This window comes from Mizuhopecten yessoensis, unplaced genomic scaffold (genome assembly GCF_002113885.1).
Source record: "Mizuhopecten yessoensis strain PY_sf001 unplaced genomic scaffold, ASM211388v2 scaffold4859, whole genome shotgun sequence".
Taxonomy (NCBI): Eukaryota; Metazoa; Mollusca; class Bivalvia; order Pectinida; family Pectinidae; genus Mizuhopecten; species Mizuhopecten yessoensis.
In genome coordinates, this window is record NW_018405757.1 from 57979 (window position 1) to 80080 (window position 22102).

The 22102-nt window shown below is 35.7% G+C and overlaps 1 protein-coding gene and 1 long non-coding RNA gene across 2 annotated transcripts in view; both read left to right on the forward strand.

Moving 5' to 3' along the window:
• Window positions 1-22102, forward strand: part of LOC110449982 (hemicentin-2-like) — a 68909-nt gene that overhangs the window by 10613 nt on the left and 36194 nt on the right. Inside the window, exons 2-5 of the mRNA XM_021497176.1 lie at window positions 8317-8577; window positions 10599-10859; window positions 19190-19450; window positions 20307-20567. Coding sequence (XP_021352851.1) covers window positions 8574-8577; window positions 10599-10859; window positions 19190-19450; window positions 20307-20567 — 787 coding nt within the window. The 5' untranslated portion in view covers window positions 8317-8573. The remainder of the gene's footprint in view (window positions 1-8316; window positions 8578-10598; window positions 10860-19189; window positions 19451-20306; window positions 20568-22102) is intronic.
• On the forward strand, window positions 3712-6730 carry LOC110449983. Its single transcript, XR_002462918.1, has 4 exons — window positions 3712-4265; window positions 4695-4780; window positions 5462-5708; window positions 5960-6730. It is a non-coding gene; the product is annotated as an uncharacterized LOC110449983 (long non-coding RNA).

Consider the following 22102-nt stretch of genomic DNA (forward strand, 5'->3'; position numbering starts at 1 on the left):
GCTGATACCAAAATGTGTCCCTCTAAGCAGATATCCGTGGTTCACGTCTTGTCTGTCAATACAAGTATTTAAGGCCACCATTGGAAAGGTTGTGCCTCATGCATGTTTCTAGAACCAATACATATTTCCCAACTACATGTATATATTTCTCTTTATGCCCAGTTCCTAACAATGATTTGATTTCAATCACTTCTTCGATAGTTTCATGTCGTTGCTACCTCTCAGTCCAGTAAATATGAGATTGTTTTTCATGGAGCGTCTCGATATTTGAGATCTTCAATTTTTCCTCTCACATCGTTAGTCGTTTCTGAAAATGAACTAGTTTACTATGTTTTTTTCCTAAAAATATCACTATTTTTTGTTACAGTTGTTTTACTGCGTGTTTAATTCTGGTTCTGTTATTTTTTTATAATATAGTCCCATATGATTCATTTAAAGGTATGCTACTCTCGAATTCGGCAGTTTTCGACTACATTTCGTGTAAGTCTAGGTTCGCTTGATGATTTTATAGCTATTAGGTAAAAACGGCCTCGATTTACCCAAGTGAAATCGGCCCAAGGTAAAATCGGCCCTATGTATATATGGAATATACATAAATGCTATAATAATCCCTTTCTTTGGGTTTCATTTATATATCAACCTCTGAACATATATATTTAAATTAATAAATTCCTTTCTGCATTTCCTTGTCTCAGTAGCGAGTTCCACAAGGGGAGGTATCCTGTACTAATGTAATCTGTTATATACGTCGCGTAAGATAGTTATCATTTTGTGTGTAATCTGGCCCACTGACATTATTTAATTACATTTAATTATTCGAATGTTTTTTTTTATATGATTAATGAGAAAGTTAGCCGATGCATAGTTTTTTCTTTCTTTAAAAACTATGTACATCGTTACCAGCTCTTGCCACGTGGAGGCCTCCTCTATGTTTAGTTGATGTCTCACAATATATTTATATATCTAAAGTTCAAAATGATCAATAATGTTTGTCCTATTCACTGCCCTACACTATTTGTCCTATTCACTGCCCTACACTATTAGTCCTATTCACCGCACTATTTCACTATTCAACACTATTAGTCCTTTTCACTGTGCATGTCCTACACTATTTGTCCTATTCACCGCACTATTTCACTATTCAACACTATTGGCCCTTTTCACTGTCCTACACTAGTTGTCCTTTTCACTGTCCTACACTATTTGCCCTATTCACCGCACTATTTCACTATTCAACACTATTTGTCCGAAATGATCACTCTCTGGGTGCATAGTTACGTTTCGGCCTACATGTACACGGACATACACAATTTGACTTTATCAAACATTATATGACCGCCGACGACATGTGGAGCGGAAATATAATATTTAATAAAATCAAATATCGACATACGTGTACATGCTTATGAGAAACATGATTTCATTAGATACGCTAGTGTTAAATGAAACCATATTTCGGCCATAAATGAAATATACATATTTAAAGAAACTTGATTTCATTATATACTATTTGTACTTATAAACGGCGGGCTAAAAGTATCTAATGAAATCAAGTTACTTTAATAACGATTAAGAATTTATTCCTTTGATGGCCGAAATAATTTTCGTGTTTTTTATTAAACGAAACCATATTTTCGGCCATAAATGGAAACTATATTTGAATTGAATACCAGTACCACATGTCCTGTGTTGCCATCTGCTACATGTGTCGCACTGCAACGCATGCTGCATCGGCCTCACAACACGGTCACAATGTAGACAGTTGTCGCTCAGTCATGTTGATTAGACCATGTGCAAAGTGTTGTTCAATTGATGTAAGTCGATTGAAAGTGATTGTCCAAGAAAATCAGTCATATGTATACGTATTACCATTTGCGTGAGTGATCAATATATTTGATTGGCTACCTGGAGTTGAGGCGGTGATGAGGTACTCCAGAGTTAATTATGAGCTACTCACCAGTCTGGTAGGCGAACATCATTGTTTGTCACAGTGTAAGGCAATACAAACAAAACAACTACACCAGTACGTAATTAAATACATCCTTTAATATATTTATTTAAATATAATTATACTTATAAATGTATAAATCCCATGTATTTAAGATACATAGTTGGGCCGATTTCACTTGGGTAAAATAGGCCTGGCCGATATTACCTTTTGGCCGATATAACCAAATACCTTTAGGATTTCACATGATAATTTCTAGGATAGCTATTGGATAACTACCCTTGTTCTATTTGGTATAGTAAGCATCCGCCCTTGACAACAGGAGCTATACCTGGAGACGGGCACCGTCTATACCTTTTTTTAGACCGCTGATCACGTGTACGAGGCTGCGGAAAAAGTAGCGTGACGCCAAGAGTTGCGCCCCTTCTCCTAGAGAGCGCTGTATGTATTCTACTTTCACTTCATTGTTTTCGTCTGCCAGAATGGCTTCGAATTTCGGGACCAAACATGCTGATTGCTTCGTAGGGCCCAGCTATGCATAAAGATGAATCAGACGAAACCATTTGACGTCGCAGTCCTTAAAGACTTCCTACTGGAAAGGGGGACCGTATGTGACCTAGCGGTGATTCAATCCAGTAAATTGAATACGGAACAAAAAAGGAGGGATCTACTCAAAAATTATCTTATTGCCATTTGTTGTTAATTATTAAATATGTTACTTTTTATTTTCAAATGACAGTCATGTGATGTACTAAATATATTATGACCCTTTCCCTCGGGAACAGTGATCTTATAGTGTTGTCTGGAGAGGTATAGTGGAATAGTGCACCCAGACAACACTAACTGTTATACTATAAGAGAACAGTTCCCTCGGGAAAGGGCCATAAAAGAATAATAGCTCAATCGGCAGAATGTACTGGACCTGAATATTACTAAATATAAATAATTTATTTATCTGATATATAAGGAATGGAAACCTACCGANGGGGGGGCACTTGCAACAGGTTTTGAGACTTTCGACAGAAAGCAAAACTGCGTGTCTTCATACCTTGTATAAAAATAATCTGTTTTTGACAATCGGTCACATAAGTTTGGGTTAAATGAATATCGTTACCAATGACTGCTAATGAAGAAAACATCCGAAAATCTTTGCGAAACATCAATAAAACTGATATTGTTGTCTCAAAATAACAATATTACATGTTATGCAACAACAATTGTATCATACAAATATGTAATTGTAACAGGAAAGAGAATAGTGTGCTTCCACCGGGGATCGAACCCTGGATCTCAAGGTTCCTAGTCAGACGCTCTACCACTGAGCTAAAGGGAAATTCCCCCTAGCTCGAAGCTAGAAGGCGACCTTAATCCTATGTACAATTGAACCCTGCCACACTACTCCCCCCTTTTTAAATGTGTTCGCCCTCGAACACCACAACCCAGGTTCTAACTCCCTGTCACAACAGGGAGGGCCACGGACACCATTTGTAACAGGAAAGAGAATAGTGTGCTTCCACCGGGGATCGAACCCTGGATCTCAAGGTTCCTAGTCAGACGCTCTACCACTGAGCTAAAGGGAAATTCCCCCTAGCTCGAAGCTAGAAGGCGACCTTAATCCTATGTACAATTGAACCCTGCCACATAATTTTGAACTTAAATGTTCAAAAATGATAAAACTGAAATACATGTAGTTCTTCAGAAGCGGAGTATAAACGATAGCACAGGTGTTGTTGGGCACATCTGATAAGCTAGCCAAGGACAGTCCCTTTGCAAGTAAGTATGATTTACACATAAATATTACTATTACGTTCGAGATTAAATTAAGCAATACATGCTGCATTTATTATCACTGAGCTAGTCGATCGCAGATCGTCAGTTTCTTATCGCTCCTATAACACTTTTTATGATGTGTTTGCCCCGTGTTGAACGTGTCAGATCTGCATTTTCTCACATGATTTTTAATGTTTGATACATTTCTTTCCATGTATGTTTGTATCATTATTTGATATATTGCCATTTTAATTTATTCCCGAATAATAGCATGTGTTATGTATTGTTTACCCCCTGTCATTAACCCGAGTATAAAAGAGCATGCGTGAAAGAGAAAAAGTCGAGTTTTAAAGTTTAATTTAGCAACTGGAAGGCATTTTGAAGAAATGTAAATGTGTATGTATATAATTTTGTTTTCAGTTTGTACCCCAAGTGATCTCCTGTGGTAACAGAAATTCATGTGTTAGGAATGACACTGTTAGGAAACCTATGAGAACTTGCAACAATGAAATGACAAATACTACGGTGTCTAAGGCAACAGGATCAGGTAAACATAAGTTGATTGGTCGAGCGGTAAATAAATATTCATTCGCAAACTGTTGTATAGACAATTAATTCATTTTGTCATTTAATCTGTTATATTGATTCTACAACCAAAATATGCCTTTACATAGGATGCTCTCATTCAGACAAATTGAAACAAGCAAATCACACACTGTTCTTTAGTAAATAAAGTATCAAGTAAAGTATGTACGTGCGTAATTTTTATGAAATTGAGTAACTGACTGAATCATAATATTAAATTTCACATTTAAATTTTAAATTTTGTAGTTGGTGCAAAATTTTCTTCTGAATTGTATGTTTCAAAAACATATATTACTCAACAATTTGGCATGTTTTTGAAACTGTTTATAATTATATGCTACAAAGCAGTGGATAAATTGATGCAATGTATCATTTTAAAAACTATTTTCAGGTGAAAAAAGTGAACATCCAGCTCAAAGTGTTCCCACATCAAGAAGGCGTCAATTGCAAGTTAAAGATGCAACAATGACAGAACAGGTACACAGTTATAATTTGTTTAATGTTTACTCGACTCACTCAGTTCTCATGACACAGAAATAAACATGATAAACACATCGACATGTGCCATACCCAGAGGTTAGCCCCCGTCTGTACCTGTGCTTTCTGTTCTGGTTCAACCAGTTGAAACAGTTGATGCTGATCAAAGCAAAACCCTGTGGTCAGCTTTGAATTTTAACAATCAATTCTTGCAAAAGTTTGCATCTGGCCAGCCACTGTTTATTTCAAAGTACATTGTAATTGAAGTCTCTATACATGTATTACAACATATGCCGAGTCAACGACTGAAATATTCCAGCCCTAAAATAGCTGATATAAGGAATCAATAGTGTAAAGCCTGTTTTTCAGTACATTGGTGTGACAATATTGTGAATGTCTCTTATAATTACTGGACCATGTATCAAGGAAGTTGTTTTTGTTGAGGAAATTGTCGCAACAGTAATTGCTTACTAGTAACATCAGTAAAAATGCTTGTACTCTTTCAAACTTACTTCTCAGATTGATGGTCCAAAAACTTTTACCATGGATTTTATATTTTAAAGGTTGTACATTCATGTTTCTATGACAGATGAAGGGATTCTAAAAACAATGTTATTAATTTTCCATTAAAAACACATGTTTGAATTGAGTTGTGTCATTTCACTTTCTATTTTTCACTAGGTGACTTGAATAAAGACAACTGATTAGAAGGCTATAGCTATGTCCTGGAATACGTATGGTGTAATGGTATCGTCCGTATCGAGCCCTCCTATACTGTACTAGTGTGTGTAATCGAACGCACCTTTACTTTGTTGTGTGTAGATGGGGCCATGTACGATGTAAAATACAAAGGAAAAAAGCAAAAACCATGGTGCATAATCTACAGCAAGACCTACATAATGGTGATCTTAAATTTGGGGATATTTAGGTGAGTTCATGGATTTAATCTGAATATAGTAATTTCCATGTTGACTAAAGTAAAAGGATTATGTCATTGTATAAATAAAGACATTCATTGCATACTTCCTACATGTCCAAAATTGTCATTTAATCCGTGAATATCATTGTATTCATATAATTTATTGATATCAACTTTGTACAAGTAAGTGTATGATCTATAACTGAAGTATTCTCAGCTGTTATTTAAAGGTAAAACAGCATTTTATTTTTGTTGATCAGGCAATCCCACCTGTGTATCCAAACCATTTAGCTGAGCCTGCTGACATAACCAGTAAGATGCTGAGTAACCCCTCATACCAGACATGCATTAACACATCAGACCATCTAACCCTTCATACCACCCAACCTGTAAGACCTGCCAACAGTTCCGATGCAGCAGACCATGGCCAGCTGACTTGTGTCTGGACATATGCTCGTGTGGCTACGGAGATTTGCGCCAGTTGTTGAACATGTTTCTAGAAAGCTGCTAGTTGTTCCGGAAATGTTGTTAAGGAGTCCGCTCATACTACATCAGGCTTCACGTGAAGAGGATGTGAATATGTTTATGGAGTCTATTGAGTCTACCAGACATATTTCAGACAGGAAATTGGCCCAGATCCGCCAAGCGTCGCTAGAGGATCCGCATCTGCAGAAAGCACTCAGTCTCACATTGGCAGGGTCACCCGATCGTGAAATCAACTTAGACGAATTAGATGGTGTCGAATGATTTATTACTGCTACACTGACAAATGATCGTGATACCTGTCGCCATACCCTCACGGTCTTGTGTATGGAAATACTGAGCAACAGAAAACTCAACAATTAAAATGAAAATTCACAGCATTTAAATAATTTAACAAATAAAGTTTAAGTACCTTCACAACAACTGCCTTGGTGAACCGGGAAAATACAACCGTTATTACAATAGGTTACCGGTATTAAGATACAAAAACAATACAGCTAGTATGCATAATTGCTGTTCGTTACAGCACACAAGGTCTGTATAAATGCTAAATTTGGGTTAATTATAAAGTGTTGTGATACTATCTTTTGTTAGAATATTTGTTCAATATTTTGCTCAAAAAGGGGGAGATGTGCTAGTATTCAAGGTAGTGTGTAAATCTAGGTTTGATTGATGCTATGAAGTACGTGCTTGTGTTGAGTATTATGTAATAACCGGATGTAATGAAAAACGTGATCATTTAATTAAATGGATTCAAAACTCCTGTGTTATGATTTGTAGAATATCACAACATGTTTGCTTTGAAACTGAATTTCCTTAAAGTGGTTGTGGCTGTATATAACACTAGGGTAGCTTACCCGGTGTCAGTATAATGTGACATGATATAGATCGTGCTGCTACCGTGTCCAGGTTGTGATGTTGGCATGGTATGGCACTTAGAGTGGTCATTGAGCGGCCTAAACAGCCGCTGATACCATCATTAGATGTCTATATTTGTTGCGAGGATCAAAACCAAAGTGGAAAGTCGCTGTGTGCATTACGATATCTACCGTCCTCTGTCATTTTTTTGAACTGAATGTAGTAGCTAGCTGCTATTAAAATCACTTAGTAAAGGTTTGAGACAAAATCTGGAATATGTTGCGTAGGTGGTGCTGTAATCGCGTGAAGAAGAGAATGTGGCAACGAAATGTCAGTTCATGTGTATTTTAACCCATTTTATCAAAATATAAAAAAAAAGTTTCTTAAAGATTCCATTCGTGGACCTGTCATCTTCCAACTGGTCCATTTTCAGGAATAGTTACATTCTCAGATGTATTGACAATGGGTTGTCTTAACAATTAACAACAAATTCCTTGATATGATCAACAAAAAAACTCCATGCACTTTAACGCCATCATAAGTTCTACTGCATTATTGGCTACTAAACGCAATCTTCACTTATAATATGACTACCTGGAACAGCTTACAAGAGAGCTGCAATCTTAGCAAGACGATTCCGTTTTCCTAATTTACATAATCCATTTTTTTTTATAGTAATATTCATCTTTCCCCCATATATATTTTTAATATGTTGCAGTTGATTCGTTAAATACCAAAGATTAAGTGAAAGCTGTCGAAGACTAACAGACAAACCACAGGGGCACGCAACTACTATTACTATTGATCTTGTTTTAGGCTTTGAGTCGCTGGGTACGTTATACCCCAATTGAATATAACGTACCGAGCGACTGAAAGCCTAAAACAAGGTCAATATTAATAGTAGTTGAGTGCTCACCTCTTAGAGGTTCATTGGGGGGGACTGTTCATTTGCTATGTTAGAAGAATCAATGTTTATCGATATATTAAAAACTGGTTTAAATTGTTCTAACAGCAAAGATGGTTGCATGATTAAAAAAAGAAAACTTATGTATGCGAAGGTCTGTTGCGATACTCATGTCTGTAATCAAATACATGTATCTCTTTTTGTAACACCATCGTTGTTGTATCATGATGTCATCAATTTCTGTGTTGTGCTGTCAACATAAATAAGCAGTTCCCCCTTTGTTTTATTTTATATTTAAACATCACAAGGACTTTAGATGGTTTTTTTCCCGATTATTTATATTGTATATGCATATAATTATGTTCATTGTAGTTGGTCCCGGTACTGTTACCCTGTCCCCACCGGACACTACCTACACCAGGACTGAGGGGGACACGTTACCAGACATCACCTGTACAGCTGACTGTAGACCTGGCTGTACCTTTGTCTGGACAAAACCTGACAACACCAACTTTACTGCCTCCGCTTTGTTGTCACTGGGACAACTGAACAGGTCAGAACGAGGGACGTACAGATGTTCTGCTAGGAATGTTGTCGGGGAGTCAACTACAACTGTAACTGTGTCTGTGATGTGTAAGTTATATCACCATCTAACACTGTCAGGCTTGTTTTAGTCAATCAAAATGCTAAGAAGTATTTTATTCGAATAAAGCTTTTGATTTTTAGCTTACCTGGTCCGAAGGACTATGGTGAGCTTATGCCATACCACAGCGTCCATTGTCCATCCGTCCGTCAACTTTTCCTTTAAAACACTTCTTGTCCTGAACGGCTTTGTGAATTTTAACTAAATTTAGTCTGGTGCATTCTTGGGCCAAGGGCTCTCAATTTCCTATAAACGGTGGGTGTGCCCCCCCCCCTGGAGGAAGAGATGAGGGACCCAATATGGGAAATAGAAGTTAAACCTTTAAAATCTTTCTTCTACCATAGGGATTAAGGGATTTTATCCTAATTTAGTCTGGAGCATCCTTGGGCCAAGGAAACTCAATTTTGTATAAACAGTGGGTATGGCCGCCCTGGGGGCAGACGGGGGGGGGGGGGCAAATATGGAAAATAGAGGTAAAACCTGCAAAATCCTTCTTCTACGGAAGGGATTAAATAGGGATTTTATTCTAATTTAGTCTGAAACATTCTTAGGCCAAGGGGACTCAATTATGTATTACCAGTGGATGTGACCCCCTTGGGGGCAGAGGAGTGGGGCCCAATATGGGAAATAAAGGTAAAACTATAAAATATTTTTTCTACCATAGGTATTAAGGGATTTCATCCCAATTAGGTCTGGAGCATGGGGAATGGAGGTAAAATCTTTAAAATCCTTCTTCTAGCGTAGGGATTAAGGAATGTTATCCTAATTGAGACTGAAACATCCTTAGGCAAAGGGCACTCACTTTCGTATTACCAGTGGATGTGACCCCCTGGGGGCAGAGGAGAGGGGCCTTATAGGGGAAATAGAAGTGAAAGTTTAAAATCCTTCTTCTAGCGTGAGGATAACAAGTTTTTATCCTAATGTTCTAATTCACTATGTTTAACCGAACATAAAACATTTATCATATAAAACTCAACAACTGTTTATATATGTGGGAGTGGCTTTCTACGGTCCAATACTTTAATAACTATTTCAATTTTGTATAAACGGTGGGTGTGGACCCAGTAGGGGCAGAGGAGAGGGGCCCAATAGGGAAAACAGAGGTTAAACCTTTAAAACCCTTCTTCTAGAGTAGGGATGAAGGGATTTTATTCTAATTTAGTTTGAAGCCTTCTTAGGCCTAGGGAACTCAAATTTGATTAACAGTGGGTGTGTCTCCCCCCTCCCCCCCCTTCAATTTTGTTTAAACGGTAGGTGGCCCCAAGGGCAGAGGGGTGGGGCAACAAAACAAGGCTTTTGAAAGCCATGCTGAAATCTTTGCCTGACGGAAATCAAGGATTTGACTGGCAGCGAAAGGATAAACTTAACATATCACGAAAAATTCTGCATTTAGTATAACGTAATAATGTTTCCAATGATATACTTGAGCGTCAGATAAACATTCACATCCTCCCCAGGGTAGGTATTTTTGAAGAACGTTGAAATATTTTAAACGCTTTATTAATGTTAAATAACCTTGAAATATTGTAAAAATATTGAATATTATTGTAACATTACATTAAAGTTGGAATTTTTCAAACGTGGTTTATAACGTTGAATTAGCATTGATATGATATGAACACTTAACTGACTGGCGTTGTTGCTACGTTTTTGTTATTGTTGAAAATTTGATGTCATGAAATGAATGTACGTTTGAAAAAAAAATGCTGCAAGAACTACACAGTAAGAAGTATAAATAAGAAATAATGTTCTTATGCATTTTCAAAATAATATATATTGCTACAGAATAGTTCAAATAGTTCAGTTTAAGTTTTCAGATGTCTAGAAGCAATAGAGTTTGTTTGATTCAGATTTACAGCAAAATATGTATGAGGTAGAAAGATTAATTTGTATGTATAAAAATTACCATGAAAAATGATATTTAACATTATTCCACAAAAAAAAGAATAAACAGGACAACAAAATCAAATTTCTAGTACGGTATATGTTTATTGATTATTTATTAATTCAGACGGTCCTTCCAGTGTGGGGTTGTCACCACCAACTACATCCTACACTCCTATAGAGGGACAGACTCTCCCTACCGTCACGTGTTCGTCTGACTGTAACCCAATCTGTACCTACAGCTGGACAAAGGATAGACAGCCCCACACAACAGGGTCAGATCTCCAGCTCACCAACATAACACCTGGTCAGACGGGCGTGTACAGGTGTACGGCAAGTAACAGATACGGGAGTCAGACATCTAGTGACGTCACTGTTACTGTCAAATGTATGTATATACACAGATGTGAGTTGTCTTGATGTGTTTTGTCTGCTGGATAACCGAACTACGCAGTAGTGAAGCGGACGTAAAACACTCAAACAAACAAACAAACAAACAAACGTGCTGAAACTATTGTGTAAATGACTTCACAATGAAGACAATAGGTAAACATGAATGCTATAGAGGGTGTTTCCCCATTTAATCTCTATGTCATGTAACAAATTACATTTTTTTTAAAGTTCCATATTTTGTATCAACCGCGAACGTAGGTCAGCGAATACATTTAAACGATAAATTCAATAGATGTATACTTGCACACAGATGGTACAGAAGCTTATGGTGTCATCACTCACTGGAAGACGTCGTCCTGGTTAGATGAACAATCTGTTTGCAATGATTACAACGAACAAACAAATTCAGATGTAAATTAGTTTTGTTTGATTCAATTAATTTTTTGTTCGACAACCCCCCCCCTCCCAACAAAAAACCCACACCCAACAACAACCCAATCTATTGATATAACTAATTCCCGCAGCATAACAGAACAATCAGGTTGATAACATGCTGATGTTTTCATACGCCAACTGGAAAGTTCATTGGAATATAACCTTTAAAATGTTAGGTAGGTATATTGAGTCCGAGCTCAGTAGAAAAGTAACTATTCATAAATGTCTGATGGCACACTTGAATTATATTGTATGCATTTGGTCATCACATGGACAAAACGATAAATTTCACCAAAAGTCACACATTATGTTTAATTGGTATGTTCAACCGATCATAACAAAATACTGAGCAAACGGACATACTATTTTCTCTTATTCTCCTTTTTTTCAAAATCCATATAAGAAAGAACGTTAATACCAGAAATGTCTGGCTTCTCAGAGGTGTACATCATTAACACATAGTTTACATCTTTACACTATTTATCCTAACACATACTCAATTTCTATCTAACTAGTCAGCCACAATTAAAAAATAGCTGTGTTGAAATCCAAAGCGATCTGTTCTCTACAACTAGTGGGAGCACAAACGTCATTTTCGGCAACGGTATTTTTGTAAGGCTTGTGCCCACTTGTTCCTAATAAAAGACAGAAACATATTGTATTTACGCATATTCGACTGGAGTTATTATGCATCACCTAATACCCTGCACAAAGTAGACAACTATTATTTAAGTTTTATAACAAAGAACATAGAATGTTAATGAGAAACGATCATTTGACCAGGACTGACAAAACTTCGTTGGTGAACATTACAGCCCCATACAGGCCGGGAGTTCTAGTTTAAATATTTGGACAGCCTAGGTTTTTTTCTCCACAATTACTCTTTAATTCAGACTGTGTATTTTGCATAGGTGGTAACAATATAGATATAATGACCACGACATGGTGTAAAATATTTTAATCTACAGTTTTCTTAACGCACATGAAGAAAACAAAACAATAGGAAAATAAATTTGATAGCCATTATAGTGTTTGAATTTAATTAGGACATACTGCAGGATTGGTATTTACAGCAATACAAGGTCCGTGTTGACAGACCTCTAGCTACGGTATATATTCATTAAAACATTGGCAACTTCGGAACTACACGCTACGTCATATTACATATAAACTTGTTCAACGATCCCCATTTAAATTATTTTACAAATAAAAAATGGGACTAATTTGAAATCAGTAACATCGCTACTGACGATTACATGTATCTGGGAATTTGTTACAGTTGGTATGCTATATGCTAGTTCAGAACAATATGAGACGTTTAGTAAAAATTCTTCCCTAAATGATGGTATAAAGAAGAAGAGTACGTGGACTGAAAGCAATTGGTGTTGATTTATTGACCTCTTAACTTCATAACAAGAAGTAAAAGAAGAAATCTTTGCCCACTTTTTTGAACTTTTTTTCCGCTACGACCTTTGGTTTTGATATAATATCAAAGCACTGAAGATCCTGAATCAGTTCTGTCATCTGATATTAAAACAGTTTGCATGGCGATCAGCAACCTTGTTTTTACTAATTGATTGGAATATGCTAAAAAACCAGTTTATTTTTATGTACTTAGAATGTGACTGTAGCGCCACATTTTTAGTACATTTCCTTTGAAAATTCATCAATATAAATTTCAATCGTTTGGTTTATTTCAGAAATACATTTTAAATGTGTTCTACAGTACGCATATGCGATGTATGGCATGTGTTTATCGCATGAAAACCCACAATAACTGCATGATGCACTTTTGTTAATCGCAGCAATAGTTCATATTTTATAATGAACTATATAACCAATCTATTTTTGCTGCAGACAAAACGCATGACCCGACGCAGGTGTATTCACAGCAAGATCATATATATATATACATAAGGAATAAACGACAAAGAAATATTTGGGCATGGGCAACAGACACAACATATAGAGTGTGTATAGTGTTGGCCGGGAAATAAACAAAGCCTTATTCAGTCTTTTTCATTATACCGATGAAACAACATATTAATGAATATGGAATTTCAAATATTCCCTCTGTGGCTACGAGACGATGTGAAGTTAATGTTTTTTTGCACAAGCATGATAGCCTGTCATTCATATAATTAGTATAATTAATTCATATAATAACACTTTGATTTAAACCTGTGACCTTGGATGGAGACCCTGTATTCAAAATTATAAAAAAAATGATAAACCTGCATTCTAGCTACACATTATTTACATATAATGACCCTATAACTTATTGTTCTTCAGACAAAGTTATTTTTAAGATTTTAGTTTCATGTAGCTAAAAATAAGAGGCATGTCTCAGATAAACTTGGATAGTAGATTCATCCTGCACAACACCTACATAAACATACATATTTTGAATATATTTATTTTAGAAGATTTTTTTTTTCTTTCAAAAAGTGTTTTTCCCAGATTTGGGACTTGTGCAAACCATGGTTACCACATCAAAAAACACCAAAATATGCAACAAAAAAAAAGATTTTTAACCCAAAATTTGACCCAGGCAAGTAGTATTTTTTTTAAAACCTATATTAAATTAAATATCACAGCTATCTATGACAGCATCAAGGCTCACTGATATCAAAATGGACACTAGGAAACCCATCACAACAACAAACTAGCAACAGACACACTTCCCGTAACCGATTAACAGCACCAACATGTCAGATATTCTGAAACATCAGACTAGTGCCACCATACCAACCGTTATTTACTTTCCTCGCCTAGAATTGACAGTGACCCTCAAAAATTGTTCATTTAACATTTTTCGCTAGAAAAAAAATGATTTTCTTCAGCTGTAATTATGAAAAATCAGTTTATTGACATTATTGACTTTGCTAATTTAATATGTATGTTGAATCAAGTGGAAAAAAACATATAACATAGTGTAATTAGAATGAAAACAGATATTTTACCCATTTTAAATAAATACAACTTTATGTATTAGTAACCATACGTTCCGGGTGCTGAACTGAGTGAATCAGAATGAAATCTAGTCTGAATGCATCAGGAGATAGCCTGTGAATTATTTGTTGTTTGGTATCAACTTTACCAATTACACAATTGATACATATGTGATGAATTGTGAAGTGCCTGTGAAAAGGGTGAGTTACCCCCTTTATACATCCCACAGGTAACATACTATTGACCTTCATTGTATATATTGACCTATATCTGTTACTTTTTAAACATTTTTGTGTAGTTTTAAGCAAAAATGAATGAAAGTGAAGCTGAATCAAGCATAAAAAGGCATTTTTTTTCAGAAAAAATAAATTTCTATGTGTATAAGGTAGCAGAGTACAGTAGAAATGGCCTGATCCTAAATATAAAGGGCATGTCTCAGATAAACTTGGATAGTAGATTCATCCTGCACAACACACCTACATACATATATAAAGAAGAATGATTTTTTTTTTCAAAAAGTGTTTTCCCCAGATTTGGGACTTGTGAGAACTATGGTTACCACATAAAAAATAAAAAAAATGCAAAAAACAGGATTTTTAACCCAAAATTTGACCCATGCAAGTAGTTATTTTTTTCTTTAAACCTGTCTTAAATTAAATATCACCTACTCGGTAACAGAAATACTCACGTTTTAGCATATATTTACACATGTGCCGAGTACAAAAATTGACTACATGAAAAGCTAGCTTTTGTTGTGTAGGCACAGATTTGTAAATGCCCAAAACTGTAGTCTCAAACCAAATTTTAATTTGTTTTTAGCTCACCTGGTCCGAAGGGCCAAGTGAGCTTATGGCAAGGTGCGACCAGTAACATGCTTGGATGAAGGGCTTCCAAGTTTGTTCAAATGAATGACCTTCATCAATTTTCAAGGTCACAGGGGTCAAATATGTTAAAATCTTTAGACAACTTCTTCTGAATAACCAAGAGTCCTAGGATGATGATATTTGGCCAGTAACATGCTTGGATAAAAGGCTTCCAAGTTTGTTCAAATGAATGATCTTGCCTTATATTCAAGGTCACAGGGGTCAAATATGTTAAAATCTTTTAAACAACTTCTTTTGAATAACCAAGAGGCCTCGGGTGATGAAATTTGGCAAGTAACATGCTGGGATGAAGGGCTACCAAGTTTGTTCAAATAAATGACCTTGACTTATATTCAAGGTCACAGAGGTCAAATATGTTAAAATCTTTTAAACAACTTCTTTTGAATAACCAAGAGGCCTCGGGTGATGAAATTTGGCAAGTAACATGCTGGGATGAAGGGCTACCAAGTTTGTTCAAATAAATGACCTTGACTTATATTCAAGGTCACAGAGGTCAAATATGTTAAAATCTTTTAAACAACTTCTTTTGAATAACCAAGAGGCCTCGGGTGATGAAATTTGGCAAGTAACATGCTGGGATGAAGGGCTACCAAGTTTGTTCAAATAAATGACCTTGACTTATATTCAAGGTCACAGAGGTCAAATATGTTAAAATCTTTTAAACAACTTCTTTTGAATAACCAAGAGGCCTCGGGTGATGAAATTTGGCAAGTAACATGCTGGGATGAAGGGCTACCAAGTTTGTTCAAATAAATGACCTTGACTTATATTCAAGGTCACAGAGGTCAAATATGTTAAAAACATTTAAACAACTTCTTTTGAATAACCAAGAGGCCTCGGGTGATGAAATTTGGCAAGTAACATGCTGGGATGAAGGGCTACCAAGTTTGTTCAAATAAATGACCTTGACTTATATTCAAGGTCACAGAGGTCAAATATGTTAAAAACATTTAAACAATTTCTTCTGAATAACCAAGATACCTAGGGTGATGATAGTTGGTCAGTAACATGCTGGGATGAAGGGCTACCAAGTTTGTTCAAATAAATGACCTTGACCCACTTTCAATGTCACAGGGGTCAAATATGTCTAAAATCTTTAAACAACTTTTTCTGAATTACCAATAGGCCTAGGGTGATGATATTTGGCTAGTAGCATGCTTGGATGAAGGGCTATAAAGTTTGTTCAAATGAATGACCTTCATCTTTTTTCAAGGTCACAGGGTCAAATATGTTCTAAACCTTTAAACAACTTCTTCGGAAGAACCAAGACACCTAGGATAATGCCAGTAACATGCTGGGATGAAGGACTTACCAAGTTCAAATAAATGACCTTGACATCTACATTTTAAGGTCACAGGGGTCAAATATGTTTAAAACCATTGAATGACTTTTTCTTAATAAGCAAAAGGCCAAGAGTGATGATATTTGGCCATTAACATGCTGGGATGAAGGACTACCAAGTGAATGACCTTCACCCATATTCAAGGTCACAGTGGTCAATATATGTTTAAATCTTTAAATGATTTGTTCTGTATAACCAAAAGGTCCAGGGTAATGATATTTTTCCAGAAGCATGCTGGGTTGGAAGACTATAAACTTTGTTCAACCTAATATTATAATGTCCTTGTTCGACATTCAAGGTCACAGGTGTCATATGTTTAAATCTTTTAATAGGTTCTTATGAATGAAACACTGATATTTTGCCTGTAGCTGTATTTTAGTCCACTTTTAAGATTACAAGTGTGAGATTAATACCAGGTGAGCGATGCAGGCCCATTGGGCCTCTTGTTTTAATGATACATGTAATATTACAGGGGTAATTCATTGTATTAAAATATCACCCATGACCACATTACGCTACTGTACACTGCTACTTTAACATATTTTACCTTTGTGACCTTGAAAGACGGTCAAGGTTATTTATTTCAATAGCTTTACTTGCCATTAATTCCATTTTCCTGCTGCTGAAAAAGAAATAACTTAAGATGTAATGGTTGTTTGAGACTCGTATAGACGTGACCGTACTAACCTTGTGTGATTGATTTTATCAACACGAAAACAAAAGTTGGAATGGATTCTGCAATGTCACTTCACAAATGTAAACACCAATAGTTCAACACCTATTTGGTTTAAGTTCAAAATGGCAGTAACGGACAATCAAAAAATGAATAATTGGCAGCAAGTCTTAGGTAGGGCAACCGTCTTCGATTTCAGATAGACTTGAGAAACAACACATGATTGGGAAATCATTTTAAATACCAGTAAAATGTTTGATTTTGATTGACTCAATGATTGACTCAATGAATAGTAAGTCGAATATATTCAATTTTTAAAGGTCTGTGTGAAAAAAGCCTAAGTAGATGTATTTGTTGGTTTGAGTCATCTTACTGTAAAACAAGTGTAAACGCACGTATATCGTAGCCTAATGGACGGCGATTGTAATTGTCAACTTGTGCATATTTTGCACATTTGGTTATATACATGTATGTTTCACTTGTCATTTGTCCAATAAAGGTGATAGCGTACATACTGTGCTAGTAACCAATATTTCACACATAAACACTTAATTGATTGTACGACGTGACCCTTCTAGAATCCATACAAATGTAGTTTACCATGCAACCTGAAGAAAACGTTCAGAAATAAAAGGATGCAAATTTCATGACCAAGCACTGAAGCAGCCATTTTTAGATCCAACTTAAGTAATTCCAAATGAGTCACATTCCTATTTTATACAAAATCGTATTATCATCTCTTATAATGTCCCATACTAAATTATGGTCGAAATAATATTAAAAATAATGTACAATACTCTTTCTATGATCGTGTGACGGTCATCGCTCCGGCTTTCAGTGCTTTGATATTTAGCAAAAAGGTAAGGGGGATACGGGGAAGAAGTTCTGAAAAGTAAAACACCTTTACAAAATTTTTATGCAAGAAAGATGGATAACTTAAGATATTTTTAGGTGTAATTTTTTTTATGACAAATAATGAGTAAAAACATAATTTGCAAGAAAATGACATCACGCTGAGGCAATTGCTATATTAGACCATCGGAAAGAGTATTACAAGTGCCATTTAACAACAGAAGAACATTTTGTTTTGTTTTGTGTATTTCTAAATATAATGCATGAAAGGTACATAGTGTCCTGGGTATCCTGAAAATCAATGTAGGGGGCGCAACAGTCACAAATTGGTACTGTAGCTGTGTAATTCATGCCAGTTAATTAATTTATGCTAAAATAATGCAACTGGTCATCGGCCGCCATGCAAGTCGGTATCTATGTGTTTACATTGTTAGCTATCTCTACATGTAGTTCAGACAATTTCTACGACGATTCCTTTTACGACTAAAACTTTTCTGATTGCTCTTAGACATTCTGTTTTAAATTGAACAGCTTTCGACGAATCCATATTTAAGAAAATGTGATTTTGATACTTTGAAAGTTTTTTGGTTCCCTGAATTACTCTTTATTGATTAAAATACATACATTTAAGCACACCTAGGTATTACACGGAGCATATGGCAACATTTGAGCCGGATTATTCCTAGAAAATGTACTAAATATGTAAAAAAAAAAAATTATGATGACGATCCACAAAATTCTGTTCGGAATTACCGTCCATGGTTGAGTAAAAGGTTACTTTCTGAACAACGAATAAGACAAATTTACTTTTAACTGAATTTTTTGATTTTTTGATTTTTTTTTAAATAATAGATACTTTTTTTTTTAATTCAAAGCATGAAAAGTTGTTTTTTAATCTTGAACTGTCCCCAAATCTCCACCCATAATCTTTTATAACTGCAGCTAATACTTAGGCATTATTCATCTATGTCATGTAAAAAGGTAAAATCCGTAACAAATTATCGGAAATGTTACTTTATGTACGAAAACATGTAGTAGAATTATTTTGTATTCTGCCTGAGGTGAAAAAACGCATCATTTAAATGGGTTGATGGGTAGTCAGTTATCTGCCTTACCCCTGCTGTATCTCCAATGAATAGAAAGTTCACATTAAAATTATAAGAATTTTAGATATGTTTGTATTACAGACGGTCCCAGTACTGCTACCCTGTCCCCACCGGACACTACCTACACCAGGACTGAGGGGGACACGTTACCGGACATCACCTGTACAGCTGACTGTAGACCTGACTGTACCTTTGTCTGGACAAAACCTGACAACACAAACTTAACTGCCTCAGCTGTGTTGTCACTGGGACAACTGGGCAGATCAGAACACGGGACATACAAATGTACTGCTGGTAATATCTACGGATCGTCAACTATATCAGCTGTAGTTAACGTACAGTGTAAGTTATTTTATACATAACTATTTTTTTTCCCAATCCCATGACATGTGCTATTTTATTTCTATTTTAAATTTTAACTCTATGGCATCACAGTTGTCTATAAACAAGCTGAATCAAACTGTTTTGGTATAAGAACAATTAAATCCCACACTGTATCCAGATGATATATATTGAAATGCTTCAAAGACACCTGACGATGGGGTGTTGTCTCAAAATGTTGTCACATATGATAGCACACATATGGGTCACCATCAATACTTATATACATTATATGCCTATATGAACAAAAAACATATCAAGAAAAGTATTCATCTATTTGTTAGTCAACATTCACCCTTTCAACCTCAACTCATCACATATTATGTTTTAATAGTATTTTTTGACGATAAAGACTGCCTTCTTATTCACAGTAAAAAGGATATATGGTTATACTTACACGACAAGTACAGAAATAACTTTCAAAAATATAATTGCATGATTATCATAAATAAATTATAATTATAAAAGTTTGTTTTCAAATCACGATGAGAACTAATTGATAAAATGTTAATTTGATTAGTTCATGTCTTGTTTAAAAATGTGTTAATACCAACGAAGCGAAGTTTCTCGAGACATTCATTCAAAATAATGTAGGGATGGCCAGCCCGAAATTATTTTTTTCGTTAGAAGTACTGTTGTATAAAAACAGCACTTGCAATTATCAACCCATTTTGTTCCAAATCACTGTAGGTGAAAATATAGAAAAAAACAATCAAGTGAAATATTTACAACTGTTGCAAAAATATGTCTGACACCAAATGTTACTGCACTTTCTTACATAACTAAGCTCTATACATATCAATCTACATTTTTGTAGTTGGTCCCGGTACTGTTACCCTGTCCCCACCAGACACTACCTACACCAAGACTGAGGGGGACGCGTTACCGGACATCACCTGTACAGCTGACTGTAGACCTGGCTGTACCTTTGTCTGGACAAGACCTGACAACACCAACTCTACTGCCTCACCTGTGTTGTCACTAGGACAACTGGACAGATCAGAACGCGGGACGTACAGGTGTACGGCTAGGAATGTTGTCAGAGAGTTGACCACAATTACAAGTGTAACCATATTATGTAAGTTCATCAGTGAAATTAATATATTTACTGCTGCTATTTTTACCTTATCTTAATTACTTGCTTTTATACATTTTTATGTTGCAATCTTGTTGCGAAAAAGTGACCAGAAATTTCTGTGACATAATTTATCTGGTACAATGCTGCTACCACACGCATTCTTCGGGTGTTCATGTCAACAAACGGCAAGAATATCAAAAGGATATCGAAAAAATTATAAAATATGTATCTGTTGCAATAGATAGCTAGATAAATATTAAGCGCAAGGTTTGACAAGGATTTGCAATGTTCTCTGCAACTGATAATGTAATATTCAAAATCACTGATGCGCATGTTTGCTGCCACCAATAAAATGACAGTAAGTCTACAATTCAGAACACAGATTAGAATACTGATTCACTCTTAGCGAACTTTTCGGCTTATCCATGGTGATTTTCCATATTTAATCGACAAGACAGATAAATGTGACAAATGCGTATGTGCAAGCGCATCAAGACGTCAAGGAAATGATTAGGAGCTAAGTTTGGAATCATATGTTTCAATTGAACAGAGCAAGGTATTTTTCGGTGCAGGGCCGCTGCGACCAAATTTTAGCCCACATAATAATGCGCAACGATTCACAATAATGCAATGGCAGAACACACATTCTGATAGACGCTTCTCAATGCAATATTGGACATGTTTCATATTATCGGATAAGTTTTCGCTTTAAAGCGCTGCGGGTGAAGCACTTTCAGGTATGTCCATCACAGTGTGTTAGACGCCTGTGTAATAAAAATAACTGTTTTGGAAATATGTTCATTCACAGTAAGCGGCATTATAGAGCTGTAAGTGTTTTGCACTCGGTATCCAGATCCTATCTGCAACTTTGGTATATTTCAAATCGAAGGCTCAACCGATTGGCTTCAGACATAACATAGCAATCATTAGGCTGAAACTTGTCATATGAAGATTGAACAGTTGTTACATCTAATGTACCGTAATGCTGCCGCAAGATTCATTTATCAAAGACACAGGTCCGATACATCGGTAACAGTTTTACAATGGTTGCGGAAACACAGCCTTTGTTAAGTCTGAACTGTTTAACGGTACTTAACCCTAGTTACCCGGTATACGAGAGTTCAACTGCTGCCAATAGTGCAACTTGTGTCTGACCTCTCAACAATGTCGTAACCAAGTCATTTACAATATATTGTCTAAACCTGTATACCTGGTTATTCAATAAAACTAAACGTTTGCTAATGACGAATGCATTAAGGAAAATATTCAAAATGTACCTATGAGCTTGTTTGAGATACAGTTGGAAAACTTGTGCATGACCTAAGAGTCATACATTAACACTATGTTTAAAACCGTTGATATTACCTTTTTGGCAATTTGAAGTGTTAAGGGTGTCTGATTAACAACATTATAGGTTTAAAACATGTAGAACTTTTGTACCTTTTTAAAAAACAACAGGTAAACTTTAGTTTTAACAGTCACCCGTTTGATAAAGATTTTGTATCACAGAGAAAACCACTGACAAAGTTATTGTA